General features: G+C 39.5%; 2 protein-coding genes across 2 annotated transcripts; both read right to left on the reverse strand.

Annotated features, from left to right (window-relative positions):
* Positions 1-5,286: 5,286 nt before the first annotated feature.
* LOC110914255 (mucin-2-like) lies at positions 5,287-5,841 on the reverse strand. The gene has a single exon (XM_022159059.1). It carries the CDS (start codon positions 5,839-5,841, stop codon positions 5,287-5,289), a length of 555 nt encoding a protein of 184 aa, XP_022014751.1.
* Positions 5,842-8,457: 2,616 nt separating this feature from the next.
* On the reverse strand, positions 8,458-9,267 carry LOC110914256 (50S ribosomal protein L14, chloroplastic-like). Its single transcript, XM_022159060.2, has one exon. The coding sequence runs from the start codon at positions 9,265-9,267 to the stop codon at positions 8,629-8,631; it is 639 nt and encodes a 212-aa protein (XP_022014752.1). The 3' UTR covers positions 8,458-8,628.
* Between the last annotated feature and the right edge of the window lie 14,319 nt (positions 9,268-23,586).

Raw genomic sequence — 23,586 nt, forward strand, 5'->3', positions numbered from 1 at the left:
GATGCAACGACTTAGATGGCTTATCCCAGACACCAGCCTTAACTCGCTTGTCGTTAATCTCAGCAGCGAGTAGGTAGGTTTCCTCGATTGATGCGGGTTTGGCGGCGAACACATAATCTGCAACACAATCCGGAAGAGCACGGATGTATTTCTTGATGGTCATCTCGGGAGTCTTGACCTGGTCTGGACAGATAATGCTCAGTTGTTTGAAACGGGCGGTGAGACCAGCGTTGTCGCCCTCCTTCTGCTTGATGGTCCAGAACTCATCCTCCAACTTTTGGCGTTCGTGGGGAGGACAGAACTCGTCTAGCATGATAGCCTTCAGTTCCTCCCACGTCAGCTCGTAGGCAGCGTCGTTCCCGCGCTTGTTCCTTTCGGCTGTCCACCAGTCCAATGCCCGCGACTGGAAGACACCGGTAGCATTGAGAGTTCGAAGATGATCCGGGCATCCGCTTTGACGAAGGGTAACTTCCACAGCGTCAAACCAGTGAAATAAGCCTGTAGGGCCCTCTTCACCGGTGAACTCCTTCGGTCCACATGCCTTAAATTGCTTGAAACTGAACGAAGCTTTGCTGGGTTCAGTGAGGGTTCGGGATTCTTCCGACGACTTGCTGGAGTTTTCGTACACCTCACTGACAGCTTTTGCTACAGACCTCGAGATGAGCTTGGCGAGACGTCGGTCTCTCTTTTCCTGACGGGTAAGGTTTTGGCGGATTCTTGATGATGACGACATGGTCTGCAATAGACATCGCCATAGGACTCAACACAACGAATTCGAATCTCGCACGTCTTAGTTTACTAAAGCTTAGAATCACGTCGCATCTCACGTCACGTAACACATATAATCACATAAGCACATAATCATAGAGGCACATAAGCACAGAAGCAATTAGGGCACATAAGCAATTAAGCAAATAGAGCACTTAATTTCCTAAACACGTACGCACTTTTATCACAGAGGTTGTCAGAAAACAGAAACCTATAATCACAAGTCGAGTGTCGTTCGTTTTGTATATCGGATAGCATCACATTGTATCGTCTAACTTAGTCGTATAGCGTAGCATAGCACACTGGTTTCGTTTAGATCACATCAACAGGGATTTGAATCGAGATGGGATAGCAACAAAAGTCACGCAGATTGATAACAAATGGAGTAACCAACGAATCTTAAAACACGTAAACAGGTAAATCATATAAAATCAACAAAGCAACACTCAAAATCGGAAAATGGATTGTCTGCGGCTACTAGACTTTGACTAACCATGGCAATTTAACTATTCACAGTTGACTTGTCGTCACTTTCGACTCTAGGGGACATGTTTCTGCCTCGATTCTTGGGCATTATGTATGCGCATTCTAGGCCATACTCGTGAGTTCAGGTCATTGGAGTCCGTCAATTGCCTTGGCGAGATAAAATAAAGTCGGAACAACTGCCAAGGTTAGGGTTTCACCCCCAGCTTAGCAATTTCTTCCTTGTTTTAAGAAAAATTTAGAGGAAAATTTTCATCAAATTACGGGTTTCAGCCCTGATTTGGTATAATTCTCCCCCGTTTGTTGATAGAAATTTGCACAAAGTAATTGGCAAAAATTTGTAATTTAGGCAGGAATTCGCGGGTTTCACTCCTAATCCCGTCCAAACTACAAAATTTGGCTCGGAGTTCGGATGTAATGATGGAATAGAAGGAAACAACATTAAATAAGCACATAAACTTGGTCTCTTGGTTCCTAACCATAGTCTAGGTCTCTAAGACAGCGATCCGGACTAGATCGTGTCTAACCTAATTCCCTATAGTTATGGCTCTGATACCAATCTGTCACACCCCAACCGATGGCGGAATCATCGGGGCGCGGCACTGAGCGAAACAGATTGTTCAGAAGTTTCCACAACAACTATCATACAATTCAGTTATATAACACGTCCCATACCGTGTCCCAAATAATAACAAGTTATCATAGAAATCAACTAAACAATATGGGAACTGTTCCGACAACTCAAATTCTTAATTATTACAGACCGAATGTAAATATTGTTTTAAGACTTCTAGACGGCTAACTATAGATCTTACTGACTACAGGTGCCAGTACAAGATCTACAGATAATTATGGCCCTGGAGCAGGTATATGGACACTGTCCTAAGGTCACTGGCTCCTAGAAGCTTATTATTGCCTCGCTTCCCTAGCACGCTAGTAGCTTAAACACCTGTCACATACGTTAAAATAAAAGTCAATACATATAATGTAAAGGTGAGTACACAAGTTTGATATAGCATATAGAGTTCGAATAGTTTACGCATAACCAAGCACGTACACAAGGGCAAACGATGCATGTAAATTATCAACATGGGACCATCGATACCAACGACTTCGAGTTGACTGTCCGAGACAGTTCGCAATACATGATTACCACTGTAATCCATGCAGGTAATTGTCCTTAGCAACCCCCGTGTGAACGGGTGCTGAGTCCAAACTATAGTACTATGTTGCTAAAGCAGGTAGATAGCACTCCACGTGTAAACATAATAAACAGCAATCATTTAGACAAGTAATACATGCAAGTAGGTTAGCGTTCAAATAGTTTGTGTTGTTTGTGAATTTGATAGATTACGTATGTAACACCCAAAAGTGCTGAAAGCAAAAAGGGATCGAGTATACTCACAGTGGTTGATCGTGGATTGAGAGGAGCACTGAGAATAGGTTAGCCTGAATATTTCGATAACACAACGATGAGTAACGCGGAAAACGTAAACAATATACTTGGATCGAGTAGGCCATTCGATCGGACAGCAGTTTGATCGAGTGGGCTGTTCGATTGGTTTGAAAGTCCGTTCGAACATCCATTCGATCGGCTGGCTGGCTCGATCGGCTGGTTCCTTCAAGTGGATTGTTTCTTCCTTTGATGAGAAGGATGTGTTTGTGTATGATGGTTTGTACTACCTTTCAGGTTGGCCGATCGAACAGCTGTTCGATCGGTTAGCCCAACCGATCGGTTAGCATTGCATTGTTTTCAAATATGTCACTCGATCGGTTGGCATGCTCGATCGAGTGACATTCCAATGTTTCGAAAAGTCCAAGTGTTTTGAAGTATAGTATCTCATGATTCGAGCAGTAATGATTACAATCGAGTGGCGTAGTCGATCGAACAGTACCTCGTCAATACTACACTTCATGAGTTTGTGGGACTAAGTGCTAGTCGATCGGTTAGCCTAGCCGATCGGCTGGCATAGTCGTTCGGTTGGGCTGTTCGATCGAACAGCCTAGCCGTTCGGCCAGCTCTTCGATTCGGTTAACCTATCACTTAACACTTGGTTATTCCCGTTAATTGTTGATGTTTTAGAGATATTTTGACTACGAGTTGAACCACAAAGCTGAAGTCCTTACTTAGTCTACTGACTCGAGCAGGAATCACCCAAGCTCGGCCAGAGGCGGTTTGGAACTTAAGTTTAACGTTTAACCCGAAATCGGTATATCTCTCGGTAGAACCCGAATCTTGAACCATGTGTTTGTTTAGATTGATTTGTAAGTCGGTTCAAGTCTCGTTTTCACCTTTTTGAGTGTAAAAGAGTTGAAAGATAGATGAAAACCCATCTTCCAATCCTTTCCCACCGTGAAATGTTAAGATCCTTGGTAGATTTTAGGTTATTTATGTGGAAATCGGTTAGATCTAAGTTATTCATGGTGGAATGATGCCAAAACTTAGTGTTCTTGAAGAACACATGATGACATCACCCAAGAACACCTAGATCTTGGTGATTTCATGGATGAAATTCAGATTTTGAAAGATAGAAAGATGGAGAATCGATTAATGAACAAAAACGTACAAGGATTAGAGCGAAATACTTACCGGTTTCAGAGAAATCTGAGATTTAGTGAGAAGAAGAGGCTGGTCGGTCAGAGCTTTTCCAAAAGTGGAAAGTTTGACAAGGACAGCCCTATTTATAGGCTTCCAAAAGAGGAAAGGGTCAGCTGATCGAACAGCATCCCTGATCGAGCAGCTGCCCGATCGAACAGCCTGTTCGATCGGCTAGCCTGTTCGATCAGGTTGCCCTGTTCGATCGGCTTGCCTGTTCGATCAGGTTGCCCTGTTCGATCGGCTTGCCTGGTTTAGAGTGTTTCGCGACGATTTTTGATATTTCGAGTTCGATGAACGATGATTTGAGAATGATAGAATTTCCTAATCAAATTACTTTTAGTCCCAACTACTATATCTAACATACAAGCATCCTTACAACCTATTTTCAAAGTCGGTTTCGATTGAGTTTGATTCACCTTTGAGTCTTGATTGATTTGATTGATTCACCACACACTTTAACATAAAAGTAAACATGCACAAGTAACACATAAGGCACACACACACGTATAAAAAGTACTAAAATCCCCTCACTTGAGTTTGATGGTTGATTTGATTAACTTGATTATTGATTGATTAGCTTTATTGCATTGTTACTTCCTATCATTCACAGTCGGTCGTTGATTCACAGTTGATTATCGGTCGATTAGTTTGATTATACAACACTTACTCCAAATAATACGAAAATCAAAATGAAACTAAAATGAAATTAATCTTTATTAATCTTTAATTCCAATAACAGTCAACTCTTGACTTTGACTTTTGGAAAACACGGGGTGTTACATTAAATGATTATGAACCATAAACTTCGGGTTCGTGATCATCATATATGCTTTTAGTTGCACTCGCGTTTGTTCAATACACAAATAGAAAATACAAGAGAATAATAATTATTATTTCAATCATTCATATTATAACATGTTTTCCATATTTTATTCTCGTATAATCACTCCCTTATATTGCCACTTCTTGTGGTCTGTTTCAACATAAACATGGTTGAGGATCATTACAGTTTCCTCATTTACCATGATCATGACGTTTATAACGATCGTTTTATAGCCATCGCAATAAAAACATGGTTGATCTCATTACATGAGCATCATTCCTCAATTACCATGATCACGATCTTTGCACTAATTATTATCTCATTACATTTTATTCAAGGAATAATCATACAACATTCATGGTGGCGTCATTACAATTTCCTTAGTTATTACATGATTATGACCTTTCACTGATCGTTATATCATTACATTCACTTTATGGAATGGATAGCTCCAAATAACCTTGAATATTCTTTAATAATATTGCTACTTTATGAGCATATGATCATATATGTATTACTTGCACTATTTTTCATGTGCACATTGTTTGTATACTAAACATATAAAATACGAGACAACATCGTATTAGCAACTCAAACTTTCAACACTTTATTCTCATATGATCACTCTCTTTATTCGCCTGTTTTGGCGGTGGTCGATGATGAGCGGCGATGGTGGGTGGTGAAAGGTGGCAGTTGTAGCGGCGGCGGCGGTGGTGGTGGTCGTGGGTGGAGACAGTGGCGAGTGGAGACGACCACGAGTGATGGTGGTGGGTGACGGCGAAGGTGGGTGGCGGCGGTGGTCAGATGTGGTAGCGGTGGCGACGGTGGTGGCAGGTGGTAGCGGCGGCGACGATGATCGAAGGTGGGTGGTGGCGGTGATCGGAGGTGGCAACAGCGATGGTGGATGGCGGCGACGGCGGTGGCGGGGATGGAGGTGGGTGGTGACAACGATGGTGGCGGGTGACGGCGGTGTCGGGTGAAGGAGGTGGCGGGTGGCGACGAAGGTGGATGACGGCAGCGGATGACAGTGGTGGTGGGTAGTGGCAACGGTAGTGGGTTGTGGTGTTGTTAATGAAGGGTGAAGGGGGAATGGAATGGGAAAAAAACATGGGGTAGGGATGGAATGATTTTGAGGGAATAGAATGCATTTTGGAATGGGCGATTCCATTTCATCGACCAACCAAATACTCTTTTCTTCATTCTCTCTCAATGGTTCATTCCATTCCACCTCTCATTCCTGCATACCAAACGCTACCTATGTCCTTTTCCATTTGCCTCGCCGCTTGCATCTCGTTAAATTTTTTGTTTTCGGCGATTCTTCATTCATAGTCTCCCAACGCTTGTGGCCGAGGTCTCGAATGTCTTGGAGACGACGGTTCATCTCCTCGAAATCTTCCTTTAACTCAAGATCGGAAGACGACTCCAACGGTTTTTTCCTGCTTCGCTTATCCTTTCTTCTACCGGCCGGTCGGGTCAACTCTTCAACTTCCTCGTCATCGTCCATAACAACATTTAAATCCACATTGCGGGCATCCGATGTTGGTGTTTCAGGGTCAACGGAGGATGACGTTTTCGACCGTTTAGCTTTACAACTACTACTAGACGTCATGGTCGGTACGCCAGCCCACTTTGGTCTTTTTCTTAGTAGGTCCCAACATTTATAGTACGTGAAAACGCCTTTCATTTTCTCGAACTCTTCCATAGCCCTCGTTAAAACACCGATGTCACCTTCTCCGCTCGGCCGATTATCATAGTTTCGTTGATAAACTTCTTGGAATGCGTGACACTTGTTATTGATATCGGTCAATTTCCTAGAGATGGAATCCTTGTCACGATGTTCACCCATTCCCCACGTGTTATAAAAAAGCTCACGAATCCTATTCCAAAATTCTGGACCGATTTGAAACTTTGCTACAAAAAGTAAAAAAAAAAGTTGTACGTTAAAAAAAATAAAATCAACGTGTAGAAAAAAATAAATAAAAAAATAACACTTACCCAAATCGGGGTCCTCCGAAACAGGAACAGAAAAGATCAGTGTAAAATCCCGGGTTACTTCCCGAGCAGCGCTAAGTTTTCAGGTCTTCAGCCAGACCATGCCACTCCCGTTTATGGTGGCTCAAAGAAACGGTTCCTGCCATCTCCATTATTGCATTGTGCCTTTAGGTAAAATGCATCCATCCCATGTCTATTCGGTAGGTAATCAAATACACTCCTACTTGATCCTTCATGCTTTTCTTCATAACCCGGTGGGTTATTAATTTTCATTCTTTGACACACCCTTTTCATACAATCACTAGACTCACTACCCTTTTCCTCAACAGACTCGTAACTAATCACCCTAGTCTTAACATCAAAGGATAACTTACAGTTCTTTTCGGTCATAGTAATGATCACGTCTCTATAATTGATTTGAGTATTTCCTGTGTATAAATACGGACGACCTAAGATTACCCTCTGTTGTGCTGCCATTTTGATAGAAGCATAGTCTAGGACCAGAAAATCCACCGGATATTCAAATTCTCCCAACTGAATCACGACATTCCTAACCACTCCCCGTGGACGCCTCCAACTTTCACCCGCCAAGCTCACCATGGTGTCTATATCTTGCAACGGACCAAAGTCATACATGTCATATAAATCTCCTGGTAGCACACTCATGCCTGCCCTGTAGTCCAACAATGCTTGAGGGATTTTTAATTTTCCCACTCGGATAGGCATGATTGGTGCTCCATGCTCTTTGTTATTTTCAACCTCAGTGTCCTTTCCTATACCTGCACTCACTTGACACGAAGAGGTTAGAAATGTTTAATTAAATTCACTGTTAGGAACGGTGCTTACCACATTAATGTTCACGCTTATGATGTTCTTGGGATTTGACACTGTGTCGCTCGGTAGTTGACCTTTGCTCTTCTTCAAAAGTGCCACTTCACTTGCAAGTTGGCACATTTGAGTGGTCAAAGACTAAATCGCCTTGTCACGGATTTCATCTTTCTGAATACAAGCATCATCCATTTGATTTCTTCTTTGTATCTCTAGTTGCATTGTCTTGAGAAAATCCATGACTTCATTCCCACTTGAGTTAGATGGTCCCGACCACCCGGTTTGCTCATTGTTTAGTGGTTGATATTGCCTTTGATAACCTTGATTGTTGATGCCCCGATAAGCACCTTGATTATTGAATGGTTGGCGAGGAACAAAATTTCATTGATTTCCTTGGAAATTAGGATTGGCTTGATTAGAAGGATTTCCATATCGAAAGTTTGGATGGTTTCGCAATCCGGGGTAGTAGGTGTTCGAGTTCATATTATAATTCCTACCACCTCCCCTTTAGCCTTGAATAGCATTTACCTCTTCAAATTGCCCTTCACCTCCTAAGCAATTTTCAGCCGCATTACCCAATTCGTTGCAAATTGCACAGACATTATAAATTTGATTTGAGGTTTGAACATTACCATCATCAGCCGCGTGTACTTGCGTTCTTGTAACTGCAAAATCCGATCCAATTTATCGTAATCGATTAGTTAACATGTTGGTTAACCGTATTCTGAAACACGGAAAAAAATCATTGGCTTATCAAATTATCTATCGAGCCGTGAAAAAGATTCAACAAAAGACAGAAACAAATCCACTATCTCGTAAAAGTATTTTAACAATACTTTGGCTGATATTAGTAGATGCTACTCGAACCACGCTTTTTCTATACATATCGGCATTTCGTATAGAGGTTATTATGTCAGCAATAGTATCACTACTCATGATTAATTAAAATGATTGGTGCCTCCAAATTTGGATATAATCAACATGTTTTTCTTTTTTTTTTTTTTTTACGTATTTGTTTATGAATATTAATATGAATTTTGAAAGGTATATACGTGAGACAAAATCTACTAAATTAATCTTAATCTATTTCTTTTAAATACCCTACTATAACCTATAACCATATCGTAGTCTCATTTTATAATACCTCGGGAGCTAATGAAACTATTTTAGTAAAATTGAACTGTCTCAATTCTCGGGCAATCGCACCAAAAACGCGAGTTCCTTTTGGATTTCCTTCTTGATCAATCACAACTGCAGCATTGTCATCATATCGTATTATCATACCGTTGTCACGTTTAAGTTCTTTACAAGTACGGACAATTACAGCTCTGACCACTTCTGATCTTTCTAGAGGCATGTTTGGAACTGCATCTTTGATCACAACAACAATAACGTCACCAATATGAGCATATCGACGATTGCTAGCTCCTATGATTCGAATACACATCAATTCTCGAGCCCCGCTGTTATCTGCTACATTCAAAGCAACGTAAAATAAACCAAATTTGATACCGGAATATTCGGTTTGATAACCTGCTACTAATTCTTCTTCTGCTTCTGGTAAATCAAAAGGTAATCGTTCACACTCGGCTAGGGAAGAAATTAGAAAAACTAGAAACCCTATAGGTTGACGCCACAAATTCCATCCCCAAAAACCATATTTTGACTGCGCTTCAACTATATCAACCGGTAGACATCTCTCGATTTCGAAATGTATCGAAGCTCCGGGTAGTAAAAAAAATTGGGATCCTGTATTTCCAGGGTTGAATTTCATATTCCAATAAACCCCGTAATCGTAAAAAAGTGGGTTTTTTACCTATGGGCCTAGCAAAATAAAAATTGGGATAGGATCTCCCCCCCCCTAAAAATCGGACGTGAAAGTTTCCTTTTTCATGTCATGTTTGAATACTTAACAAATTCTCTAAATTGTTCATGTATTTCACTCCTACAAGAAAGCATGGTAGTTATGAACATTAGTACATTATCAATTTCATCATACCGGTCTCGCTCTCCTAGATGATTGAGCTTTTCCTTTTGATGCGACCGACATTTGTTCCAAAAAAACCCAATCATCTTGTTCATAATTGGTACCAAATGTACCATTGGTGATGGACATTAAATCACGAGCATCTTCAGAATTTATGTGACAACCCGAACTTTCAAGGTTAGGCTCGTAATTCTGATTTCTCATTGTTTCTCACTGAAGTGCCCAGCCGAACGGGTTGCCGGCCGATCGAACGACCGTCCGACCGACCGACCTGAAAGGTAGAGATACTTCAATGTCTTAAAATGCTACAACAAAAACTTCAAAAGTCAAGTCATCATACACAAACACATCCTTCTCCAGGGAAGAAGCAATCCACTCGAACAGCCATCCGACTGGACTACTGTCCGACCGGAGCACTGTCTGAACGGATTGCCACCCGCACGACCGGCTGTCCGATCAGACTACCACCCGATCGAACTGCTGTCCGACCCACTCTCGTCTTGCATCGTTTTACGTGTCACTTAACGTTATGTCATCAATCTATTCAGGCTAACCCTACTCTCAAGCGCTCCCTTCAATCCATCAACCGCTGTGAGTATACTCGATCCCTTTTTGCTTTAGCACTTTTGGGTGTTACATACGTTACTTATACTAAATCACAATCGATCACACTACACAATACTTTAATCGCTAACCGCTACCGCATGTTATACGTGACTTAATGAATGCTTGTTTTTATGTTTACATATGGAATGCTGTCTACTTGCCTTAGCAACGATAGTACTATAGTTTGGACTCAGAACACGTTCACACGGGGGTTGTTAAGGACAATTATTTGCATGGATTACAGTGGTGATCATGTATTACGAACTGCCTTGGGCAGTCAACCCGCAGTCATTGGTATCGATAGGTTCATGTCGATAACTAACATGCTTCGTTTTACTCAGTGTACGTTCTGGTTATGCGTAAACTATTTCGAACTCTATATGCTACTATCAAACTTGTATACTCGCCTTGAACCAGGAGTGAAATCCATACTTTAGCGCAAATTTTTGCCTCTATTTTATTAAAATAAGAAAGAAGTTGTTAAGCCAGGGGTGAAACCCTAACCTTGACGACTTGTTCTTGGTTTTACCAACTCTCACCAAGGTCTTGACGGACTCCAACGACCTGAAGTTCACTGAATGACTAAAAGGATGTGTGCCAAATGCCCAAGAATCGAGGCAGAAGCACGATCCTGAAAGTCAAAATGTGTACGACAAGTCCTTGAGAATAGTCGAACCACTTTGGATAGTCAATGTCTAATAGCCGCAGACGATCTATTTCTTGATTTTTGTGTGTTTCGATTCTGAGCCCGCAACTGCTGACTCTGATAATTCGTCGATTTTATGTGTTTGTATGTGTATTTACCTGTTTATGTGTTTAAATTTTGGAGAATCATTCGTCGATTCTGAGCCCGCAACTGCACGACTCACACTGCACTTCTATCTCAAAACGCTGACAAATCGCTAAATCATGGACGACCTCATGCTATGTTATACGCTTATACTATACTACTCGCTATACTAATCACTATGCCAAACGTGATCGCTACATTTGAACGCTCGCGAACTTTGAATGATAGGTTTCTGTATTCTGACAGCCTCTACGTGCTTATGTGCTTATGTGCTTCTGTGATTCTGTGCCCTACGTCCTTATGTGCTCCTGTGCTTATGTGAATCTGTAATTATGTGTCTATGTGATTGAATGTGTTCCTGAGCGTTAGTGGTAGACGTGTGAGGTGAGATCCGAAATTATGACATGTCTGAGACCTATGATGATGTCTGTTGCAGACAATGTCAATTGGACCATCATCTGGACATCGACACCCACGACTCACTCGCCAAGAACAGAGGGACAAATGACTTGCTGCCATCCTCGCTAAACAAGTGGCCAAGGTTGTGCCCCAGATCGTGAGTGAAATTTACGAGAACATTAGCAAATCGTCTGAGGAGTCTAGAACTGACGCTCCTAAAGTTGCTACCAAGACTGCTTTCAGCTTCAAGCAGTTCAAGGCATGCGGTCCAAAGGAATTCACTGGAGAAGATGGCCCAACGGCTATGTTTCAATGGTTCGATTCCATCGAAGTCACTCTGCGCCAAAGCGGTTGTCCTGAACATCTCCGTACCCTAAACGCTACCGGCGTCTTCTAGTCCCGCGCATTAGACTGGTGGACGGCCGAGAGAAACAAACGCGGGAATGATGTAGCTTATGAGCTGACCTGGGAAGAGTTGAAGGCCATCATGATGGACGAATTCTACCCTCCCCATGAACGCTAAAAGCTGAAGGACGAGTTTTGGAACATAAAGCAGAAGGATGGAGACAATGCTGCCCTGACTGCTCGCTTTAAGCAGCTCAGCATCATCTGTCCCGATCAAGTGAAGACGTCTGATATGGCAATCAAGAAGTACATCCGAGCTCTACCCGACTGTGTTGCTGATTTTGTACATACCGAAAAGACAGCAACGATCGAACAAACTTATCTGCTTGCCGCTGAAATCAACGACAAGCGAGTAAAAGCTGGATTTTGGGATAAAGCTTCAAAGTCTCTATATCAAGCTACCACCGCACCATCCGCCGAAACCGCCGCCGCTCAATCGTCAAAGTCCTCAGGCCGCAGGAAGAAGAACAACAACAGCAGCTCCAGCAAAAAGAACTGTGCTGTCACCACCACTGCTGCTCCACTACAAGCCGTACCGGCTCAGCAGCAGTCCCACCACCGTCCAGTACAAGTTACTTATGCACCGCTTGCAAAGCGTGCATACACAGGGCCCCACCCGGTATATATATAATTATACATATATATATATATACACACATTACACATACATATATACTAGAATATAAATTAAATCTATAGTTTTATATATACCACTCTATTAGATTTTGGTCCGCTATATATCTCGAAATCACTGTTTCGGGAAAAAGAATGTTTTATAATTGTTTCGAAACATGTTGATCAGTTCTGTTTAAATATAATGGAAAACATGAAAACATACCCTTGATTGCAGCAGACAGACCAGCGGAGAATCTAGATGGAGACGCAGCAATAAGGTTTGACATGATTGTCAGCTTGATTTGGTTCCTTCTTAGGGTGCAATCTAATGATGGTGATGAAGAAAACCGAATAGGGTGTTCGGTTTTGGGAGATGAGGCGATTTGATGTTATGAATAATAAGGTTGTCTAATTGTCTAACATTGTAACCTCTACATTAGTCTCCTTATACATGCATCCAAGAGGAAACCCTAATTAGTTAATAAGGGTAATATGTCCCATCAACAATTTCCAACTAATTATTTAATAGGTTGTTATATATTTTGATCTATATAATGTAAATGATTATAATGGCTACTAGATTAAATATAGCATTATAATATATTTAATCTTTTGATATACAAATTTACAGCTATATCTATACATGCTATCCCAACCACACTAATAAAAAAACTAATATCAAATGTAAAAGTTAAACCCTAAACCAATAAACGACAAGCTGCTTATCGCCTTAATGTTTCATGTTGTTACCCTAAGTTGATCGTTTCCTGCTCTCAACGTATTTGTTTGTGCAATATGATCATCGCCTCGTCGGCCACAACATTGTAATCTATAAGAAAAATATTATGTTATGAAATGTTTATGTTTTTAAAGACATAAAAACTTAAGACTAAACATTGTCATTGTCTATCTCATCAAGTTTAAATGGGGTGACACCGTTGTCTAAATCGCTCGAACTTCGCTCGACGTTCGCTCGGAATATTTACTGCTCGCAAAATGCTCGTTTTATTTGAAGCTCGGTTTTAAATGAGCCGCTCCGCTCGGTTCGGTTTGTAAATGAGCCAAGCATGACCAAATGTCCGCTCGGTTCGGCTCGACTCGTGAACAACCCTAGCTTATATCAACGAGTAAATGATACTCTATTATTCATTCAAATTTGTTTGAAGACATATCAACGAGTAAATGATACTCTATTATTCATTCAATTTGTTTGAAGACGAGTAATAAAATAACTATTTGCTAAATTAAACTTTAGTTAAATCATCATCATCATACTCAGTAAAGCCAATCAATAGCAAATTTAAGGTAGGATCTGAGTGGGGTAAGATATAGACAGTCTTACCTCTATCTCGTAAGATTAGAGAGTCTGCTTCCGGTGAGACCCCGGCTGGATAGTAGTTTTGCATCAAGCCTTGGACATAAGTCACATAACACTCAGCAACTGAGACAATTGTCGATTAGTGCATGTACCCCCTTGTCTTTCGGCTATCAACGCCCCCACATGATGCATGATTAACCATCCCCCTCTTTTAACGTTATTTTCACGAAATTAGTAAAATAACGTTAAAATTAGTGCAATTTCACTTTTGCCCCCTGAGCGCTCACACATATATACATTATATGCTCATATCGCAAGCGGGGCGAAAAACTTTATTTAAATAAAGTAACTAAGTTTTCAATTAAATATGCTCTATTATTCATTCAGTGTTTAAAGACGAGTAATAAAATAATTATTTGCTAAATGAAATTTAGTTAAATAAAGTTTAAAGACGATTAATAAAGTTTAAAGACGAGTAATAAAATAATTATTTGCTAAATTAAACTTAGTTAAATAAAGTAACTAAGTTTTCAACTAAAAAGGTAAAAATTTCTAAAATTCTAATTTGTTTTGATAAAACCTAACTAACTCAACTTAAACAAACCAATTAATCCCATGGGCTTAGCATAACAATTGGGCTAGACAATATATGTTTCGACACTAGCCCAACAAAAACTAAATAGACAACAACAACTGCTCTGGTGCTCACAGAGTCACAGGGTGAGGGTTCAAATTAGAGATCAAAATTTCTGATATGATTTAAAAGTGAATCAAAACACAAAAAGGGGTTTCTTCTTCTTCTTCTTCTTCTTTTTTTAATGAACATAGTACAATTTTGGGTTGTTAACAAAGAAGTCATGGTTGACATATTTGTCCTGTTAATTAAACAGATTGTATTCATGTTGATATATTTCATACTAGGGGTGTCAATAATGACCCGTTTTGAAATAATTGATTGTGTTAATTAAACATATTATATATATACACCCACAACTCATCTATTTGTGTCTACATTACAATGAGTCATTCATGTAAAACTAGGTCATTTAAAGAGGGTCCAAAAGGGGCTTACACCTGTTGATCGGTTCTGTTTAAACATAATGGAAAACATGAAAACATACATTTGATTGCATCAGTACAGGCCAGCGGAGAATCCAGATGGAGACGCAGCAACAGTGTTTGACATGATTGTCAGCTTGGTCTGGTTCCTCCTTAGGGTGCAATCTAATGATGGTGATGATGAGAAACCGAAAAGGGAATCGGTTATGGAGAGGAGGCCGATTGATGTTATGAGAGTAATTAGGTTATGTGTCTAACCCTAGAACCTCTACATAAGTCTCCTTATATATGCACCCAGGAGGAAACCCTAATTAGTTAATAAGGGTAATTAGGCCCATCAACAATTACCAACTAATTATTTAATAGGATTGTTATATATTTTGATCCATATAATGTAAATGATTATAATGGCTACTAGATTAAATATAAAATAAAATATATTTAATCTTACATTCTCCCACTTAGCCGAGTAATCATTTACTATGAGTATTAGATAAGCCTGATAAGGAGTTAACACTCATTTTAGCCTTAAACAAGTACTATAGCAGAGAAATACAACCGTTGAATCATTATGCGACTCAGGACCCCCATTAGTCATACTATAGCCTTAATTTAAAACCTAATCGTTATGATCAAAATATGCATAAGCCCTTTGTTTGATTTGTAACTTTATTTGTCTATATGCCATTATGTCGACTTGACATATTCTTAGAGACATACAAAATCAAATTGATGAGGAAAATTAACTAATACTTAGTCACTCATAGTACGATATGCAATTTCGCACGGCCATCAATTAATACCCGTCTATGAGCTCTCTTAATAAGACTTATGGGTAATAGCCCTTCAGTTATAGGATCCTTAAGCATATCATGAATGTATTCGATACAAAACTTAGTTTCCTCAATTCGTTCATAAACGAATAATTAATTGCGTATCAAAATTTAATGCAGCACCTCTTGAACTGTTACTGTTCAAGGAGTCATGGTAGCTGACTTTATCACACTAAGTCTTCAAAACATTAATTATATGGAGTTAATAAACTTATGAGTCCACTGATATATTTCCAACAACATTTAGTGACTATATTATGTCGTTATAACTTAGGTTGTTATTATCAGTTTATTATGACTCCTCCATGAGATAGGTTTTCTCTGCTGACATAAGGATATACCCCAAATTACATTTTTGTCATCTTTGAATATTACAAAGTTAAAGTAATCAACCGGTTTTATTCTCACTTTTTCTTCAAATTTCAGCCTCTCGTTTCTTTTAAAGATATTGTAATACTCCATTAGATGCTTCACATTAATCTAGACAAATCTAGTGTGTTGCAATGTGAGTAATATCTAAACGAGTATAGACTTAAACTTACATAAGGCTTCCAATTAATAAAACGTAAGGAAATAATCTCATTTATCCTATTATCCTCTAAAGAAATAGCAGTATTGTTTGTTACATATGTAAGAACCCATTTAATGTTAAACTTATGGAATGAAACTAATGTCCCATTGGGTCTATCTCAGTATGTTATGATATCAATCACGTAAGAGATATCTCTGAGATCTATTATATCAAAGTTTGTGTTAACAATGCTTTGACTTATGTAACATATACTTGTCAAAAGAATATCATCTAAATAGACAAGTTTATCTTAGTTGCTCCCACTCATCTTGAGGTAGGTACATTAATCCACTTGATTGTTGATGAAAATAATTACGTTAAGATTTCATCACATTATATGTTTGCATTAACCCATACATGGATTTTGTTGGCTTACAAATAAAGTGTTCTTTAACCTTTAGTTTGGAACTTTCAGGTTGTTTTATGAACATGTAAATATGTCAGCCATTTGTTAATGAAAATTGTTTTTAATGTTCATCTAATGTAGCTTTAAACTATTATAAGCTACTAGAACCATGATGATCCATCAAAGAAATCTTTTGTTAGATATGTAATAAAGATTCTTTAATAACTTATCTCTTCCTGAGTACAACCTTTGACAATCAATCATGCTTTTGAGTGTCTTAACGCTTATATTAGGATTTGGTTTAGTTATGAACACTCTTAGATAACTCAATCAAATCCCAAACGTTATATGAACACATAAAATCAGTTTTACTAGAAAACTGTTTTATTCCATTTAGAAGATTGATTGACACTGATGGCTTAATTTGAAGAGATTGGATCAGTAAACTTTTCCATAATCCATTTCAACTTCAGTTAGGGAGGTTATGTAATCATCAAAGTTAGTAGGCTTTTAAACCTAGATGACCTCCTGAGTTGATTATTGGGTTCATTAGAAGTTTCAGTTTTATGGATTAGCTCTTGGTTAGGTTGCTATCATTTTCATTCTAAGTTTGTAAGAGTCGGTGCAGTATGGTGTACAAGAGGTGTAATCGGAGTTAAATTTGGAGTGAATTTAATGACACTCTTCCCTTCGCCTCTTGTATTCCTTGCAAGTCATAATAAGGACTTTGACTGCTCCCACTAATCTTAGAAATCTTTAGGAACTCAGCATGCTTAGGGTCAATATTTAACGACCAACAAATTCTAATAGAGAAAACAAATTAATGACGTTAGTCGTTGTGATTTCTCTTGTTGAGGATTACGTAAGTTTGGGTAAGAAATCTAAGTGTGCCCACAATTAAGCAACAATGAAACTTTTGTAAGAGTAGCATTAGATTTTAAGGAGACAAGTATTGATGGAACAGTGTCATGATGAAGCGGTGTCCTGTACAAGAGGTGTAAATTTAGGTAATGTAAAATTTTCACTCCCCCACCTCTTGCAACTATTGCAAGTTATTAGTAAGACACTTAATGCTCCCACTGATCTTTAATATCTCTAGAATGCTACAAGAGAAGTTTCAATGAGCTACGTGACGTGGGAACCTATCACATATACGTTAGACTTTATTGGATTTCTTTAATGTCCAGATATCATAAGAGACTTTAGGGACATTTTTAATAGAAATCTTATTAAGTATATATATGATTAGATTTCTGTTGGTGCACTTGTGTCTGTACTTTGTCTGTATTTTGTCATGATACAAAACGATGTCTTTTGTTAGTCTGGGATACGTCTTAGGTTTGTTAATATGTGTGTTGATGTAAGGTTGACCAAGTCAACCATCCTCCTGGTTTGACTTGGCCAAACAGTTAGAACATGGTTGTAACATGTTTTGTGTCGAAGGATGAGTCATCGAAGGATTGTTCAGATCCTTCGATGAGCTCGAAAGATAAACCTTCGATGGATGTTGATGGATGTTGATGGACCTCGAAGGATATCATCCTTCGAGGTATATATATGGATCCTTCGATAGGTTTCAGATCGATAGATGATCCTTCGATCAGTCTATCTGATCCTTCGACCAGACGAGCTGTGATGGGTATATATATACTCATGTAATGTGTTCACTTCAGAATAAGATTGTGTAAGTGTGAGAGAGTGTGAGTGAACTTAGTCTTGTAGAGAGCGTATTTTCAGTTTGGTCAAGGGCTGTAACCGTGTCCACTGAAATACAAGAGAAAACTTTGATATCTCGTGTGTCTACCTTTCTCTTTGTAGCTTGTGTTCTCATATAAACTACCGGTTTGCATTCTAGCTTGTATTCCGCACTTGCTAGTGTGTTAAACATAACAAGGATAAGGTTTAACCTCAACCTCCGGGGGACCTACAAGTGGTATCAGAGCCGTGGCTCTTTTCCTTGTTAAAAACCGAGTTTATACAAGACTTTGGAGTGTTTGAACAAAACTCACATGGTTTAGCACCCGTTTTTAGTGTTTTTCTCGCATTTCTAAACGTAAAAACGTGTTCTAAACTAACCGGGTGTGTTAAAGGACGGGTTGGGTAACTTAAAAACTTGTTTTTAAGAAGTTTGGTAATTTCCGGCCAATTTCCGGCTTACTCCGGTGACCGGTTTTTCTGGATAAGAACCTTCCTTTTTAAGCAATATTTTATTGGGTCAAATCTGGTTTGGTAAAAGGCATGGTTTGAACATACCTTCTGCCGAAAGCTTTCTACCAACCAATCACCTTTTCACCAACCTGTCACTTTTTGTCAACTGTGTCAGTACAGATCGAAGGATATCCTTCGAAGTCGAAAGATCATCTTTCGATCAAAGGAAGTTCGATAGATAACCATCCTTCGAACATCCTTCGAAGTCTGTGATTTATCCTTCGATCCAAGGAATCTCTTCGAAGGATATATCTTTCGATCTACAGTTCTTATTCGAAAGATAAGGATCCTTCGATTGGAGAATCTTTCGAAATCATTGTTCGAAATTCAACAGTGATCTTTCGAACACTGTTGATCCTTCGAACAAGTATTGATCCTTCGATCCTAGTCTGTTTAAGTTTAACAAGTTTGTGTTTTTCAGGTCTTTCGATCAGGGATCCTTCGGCTGGTTGTTTTCATTCGAGATATTAACATAGTTTGTGAAAATTAAATTTTTTTTAAAAAGGGAAAACTTGTTTTTCAAATTTAAATCAATTTTCACTTAATATATTAATTTTTATAAAATGGGAACAAACGGTCAGTGGGATCCAACCGCGTGGACTCAAACGACTTTGACTCCACAATCATCAGCTACGCAATCTGCGTCAGATTTCGACAAAACTACATGGATGCGGGCTATTGCCCCACCTCAAGCTGCAATGATAACTGCAAATCAATGGGCATTGGTCACAAATCAAAGCAGCAGCATTCAAGCAATGATGCAGAACGACAGTGAAACTGGTACAAGCACAAAACCGCCAAAACTAAATCACATCAATGATTGGGGATGGTGGAAAGAAAGGCTGAGAACTTATGTTCAGGGGCAAGGTCAAGATCTATGGATGTGCTTCTTCACCGCATTTGACAATGATTTGGAAGTTGCAGGATCTAATCCAACAACTTACAGCACTATGTCTGATGATGATAAGAAGAAATTTGAGTTAGAAAAGAAAGCATTCATGATCCTCACACAAGCTCTTCACAGAGACATTTACCACCAGTTTGTTTACTGCACGACTACTAAAAGCTTGTGGGATATGCTCACGTTACGATGTGAAGGAAATGCTCAATCTAGAAAGATCAAGCAAGAATTACTGAAGAAAGAGTTTGAAGGATTCACGTGTATGGAGAATGAGACTTTGGCAGAGTTATCTACAAGGTTCCATCACTTGTTGAGCGAGATGTTTGCTTTTTGAGTCACTGCCACTCCACAAGAAATGGTGCAGCAATTCGCTGATAGCTTACCAGCAAAGTGGAGCAGTTTTCTTGAAATTCTCAAACAAAATGGTGTTCTAGACACAATCACCGTCTATGAGTTAATTCAAAAATTGGAGAACAAGGATGTAGAAGAAAAGCTTAAGGCAAAAAGAACACTAACTCCTCAAAATCCAGAGATGTACTATGGGATTGCAGGAGGTATCAGTGGAGAAAAACCAGCCTCTCAACACGCGAAGCTTCAAACAGCTTTCATCTCAAACACCGGATCTTCCACAACAAATCAGTTTGATCCTTCAGCATACACGATGATGTATTCAAGACCAGATTCTTCTTCTCAACAACAGTATGTGCAACCGACAGCTCAGCAATTCACACCACCGCCTTTCTTAGACCCAAGTAGAGCTCAGCAGCAACAACCGCAACAGCAAGGGTTTTATGGAAGCTCTTCAAACTTTCAAGCCACTTCCAATCCGAACACAGTCAGATTAGACACTTCCAACTTTTCCAAAGTCAGTGTCGAAATAGCCAAGGAGCATATGGAGATGTTGAACACCTTGGTTAGTGCTTATTGTGGATTGATCGCAGGTCAGATTGGGAATATCAATCTAACCAATGAAGATTATCAGCAAGTGGATAGAGAAGAGTTTGAAATGATGGATATCAAATGGGCTCTTGCTAGTGCAATTCGAAGAGCAAAGGAGTTTATGGAAAGGACGAGGAGAACCAACTTGGATAGCAACAACAACACCAAGTATGGTTTTGATAAGAATGCTGTCACTTGCTTCAATTGTGGTGAAAAGGGTCACTTCAAGCGGGAGTGTCAGAAGCCACCTAAGCAAGGAAATCATAATCCCTTCAGGAATCAAGGACAGCCACAACAGCAACTGAACAACAATTCTGTCAGATCAATAGTTCCCGTTGGAGGAAATGCATCTGGATCCACAAACACTAATCCCCACAGAGGATTGGTTGTTCAAGCTGATGAAATCTGCAACTGGAACCTTCAGCTTGGAGAAGGAGGAAATGGTGGAACAACATGTTATGCTAAAGTGATTGAGAAGGTAGTAGAACCCGTGTCTGCTGGTGAATCTTCAGAAGATGAAGACAGTTCGGGTTATAGTGGGAGCATGGATGGGGAATCACTTGATGCTGGTGATTTATCAAGTGATGCTTTAGATTTGGAAGTTGATGAGCTTTTGGCTGAAGCTGAAGCATTATGCAAGAGGAGATCTATTCTCTGCCAGAAATCTGCTGGAACTTCCGAGAAGCTTGCTAAGTTCTTCTCTGAAGATGGATCTTTTTCTTTTCATACAGCCTTTATGGCTCACGTAGAAGGTCAGACTTCTCAGGTATGTGATACTAATTCTGACTCTATTTCTGTTCCTATTGAATGTGCAAAGTGTTTAAAATATGCTGAAAAGGAAAGTCAGTTTGAAATCACACACAAACACAATCAAGAATTGATTGTAGATCTTTCTAAAGCAACCGAAGCTAACTTGTTTTTAACCAGAAATGAAAAGGAATTTAAAGCAACAATTGCATCATTAAGACATGATGTTTCAGAATTACAAAAGGCTGTTTTGCGAAAACAACATGCTAACAATAATCTTATTGACACAATTGAAAAGCAAATGGTAGAGTTAGCAACAGCTCGATGTGAATGTGAGACAATTAAGCAGAAACTGGAAAGCTATTCCAATTCCCGCTATGTATTGGATCACATCATTGACGTTCAAAAGAAAAAGGGGGATGCAAAATGTATTGGATTCAACTCATGTCCTCCCCCAATGAATTACAATTACTCCAAATTGCCTGATGACGAGGATATGCCCCGTTTTGAACCTTCTGTGCCACTCGGTCTAGATGACTTTGCAGCAGGCCTCGGGTTCACAACTGGTACATCATCCTCGAGTCAATCAGAATCTGAGAATGTGACAGATTCATCGTGAGTTAAGGAACAGAGTCCTCCCATTGTTGAGGATGCTGATTCTTCGGACGATGAATCTGAAGAAATTGTGAAACAACAGTCTAACTCGGTTACAACGGATATTCCAATCGAGAATCACATCATGTGTGATCCACCAGTGAAACCGAGTAAGACTGAAATGTCAAAAGCAATGGAGTCCCTTGTATCTAGCCTTGAAGGGAATAATTTGTTGTACACGCTCAAAGGAGATAGCAAAATCTACTCTAACAAAGATTTTCCAATTAAAAATGTAAATCAAGATTTAATTGAGCAAATTTTTGAAGGATGCACTGATAAGTTTTTGGGGAACAAAAGTGGAAAAGTTACCGTCACTCAATGTGATCCAATTCCGTGTGAACAAATTAGAAAACAATACGGAAACCAAAAACTACAAATTGAGCGAAAACAACAAGTCAACTCCGGAAAGGGTAAGGTACAGGGAAAGAAGGCTCAGAACAAGAATGTTTAAGCACCTAAAGTTCAGCAGCCTAAGACTGAACAACCAAAGGTTCAACAACCTAAAGTTGAACAGTCTAAGGCTACTCAACCTAAGGCTGCACAACCTAAGATTCAACAATCAAAGGTTGAGCAACCTAAGGTTCAACAACAAAAGGTGCAAAACAAAAGAGCTCCTGTTAAGAAACGAGAACCGAAAATGAACTTTGTTGGATCCACGGGTTCAGACAAACTTGAAACATTTCAGGATAAATCTAACGTTGATTTTGTAAAACAAGTTAGAATTTTAAAACGAAATGATCAGAATAATTACACCCAACACACCAACGGATGTGATTTAGGTCCAAGCACGTCTAGATCACAAAGTTCATTGTCTGGTTCCCCGTCTGGTCATCAACATGTTTCTCCGAAGTTTGTAGAGCGGAGAACATGTTTTGAATGTGGCACAGTTGGGCATATTGTAAGATATTGCCCACACGTGCAAAAGCTGAAGTCAAAAACGAGTGCTCCCCAAGAAATCGATTACCAAAAACGATCAGTTTCCCCGAAACAAGACCCACGTGTCTTGAAAGAAAGGGAAAAGAAGTTAAAGCAAAAGAATCAAAAGGTAATTGAAAAGGCCTTAAAATCAGAGGTCAAAGAAGAAAAACCTGTACAAGCAAAACCTGAAACTGTAAAACCAGTAAATGCTAAAACAATAAATTCAAATACTGGTAAAAGACAAACAGCTTGGAAGGAAAAGCAGGTAATTCAATCAGGGGGAGCACCACAGGTTCTTTTTCCTAATCATCAAGTTATTGAAATCACTTTCCTTGATGATCAAGGACGACCCAAGTCCACAAAGGCTTGGGTCCCCCTCTCAAACTGATAAGTTAGTTGCATGTGCAGGCGGCTCTAGGAGGAACTATTAATAGTCATTGGATTGTTGATAGTGGGGCTTCCAGGCACATGACGGGCGACTATCGTCTTCTTTTCGATGTGCGAAGTATAAGAGGAGGATATGTCGCGTTTGCTGGAGACAAAGGAGGGTATATCACCGGCGAGGGAATGATCTCAAATGGAGTTGTGAGTTTCGACAAAATCAATTATGTGCAACAGTTGGATCACAATCTCCTGAGTGTTTCTCAGATCTGCGACAAGAAGTTCACCGTGCATTTTGATGATGCCGGTTGTTATGTGCTGAAGCCAGGATTCAAGATTCCCAAAGAATGGATTCTCTTATCAGCACCAAGAGTTAATGATTTGTATGTCCTCGATATGAGCCAAGCAATAACTAA

This window comes from Helianthus annuus, chromosome 12 (assembly GCF_002127325.2).
Source record: "Helianthus annuus cultivar XRQ/B chromosome 12, HanXRQr2.0-SUNRISE, whole genome shotgun sequence".
NCBI classification, from domain to species: Eukaryota; Viridiplantae; Streptophyta; class Magnoliopsida; order Asterales; family Asteraceae; genus Helianthus; species Helianthus annuus.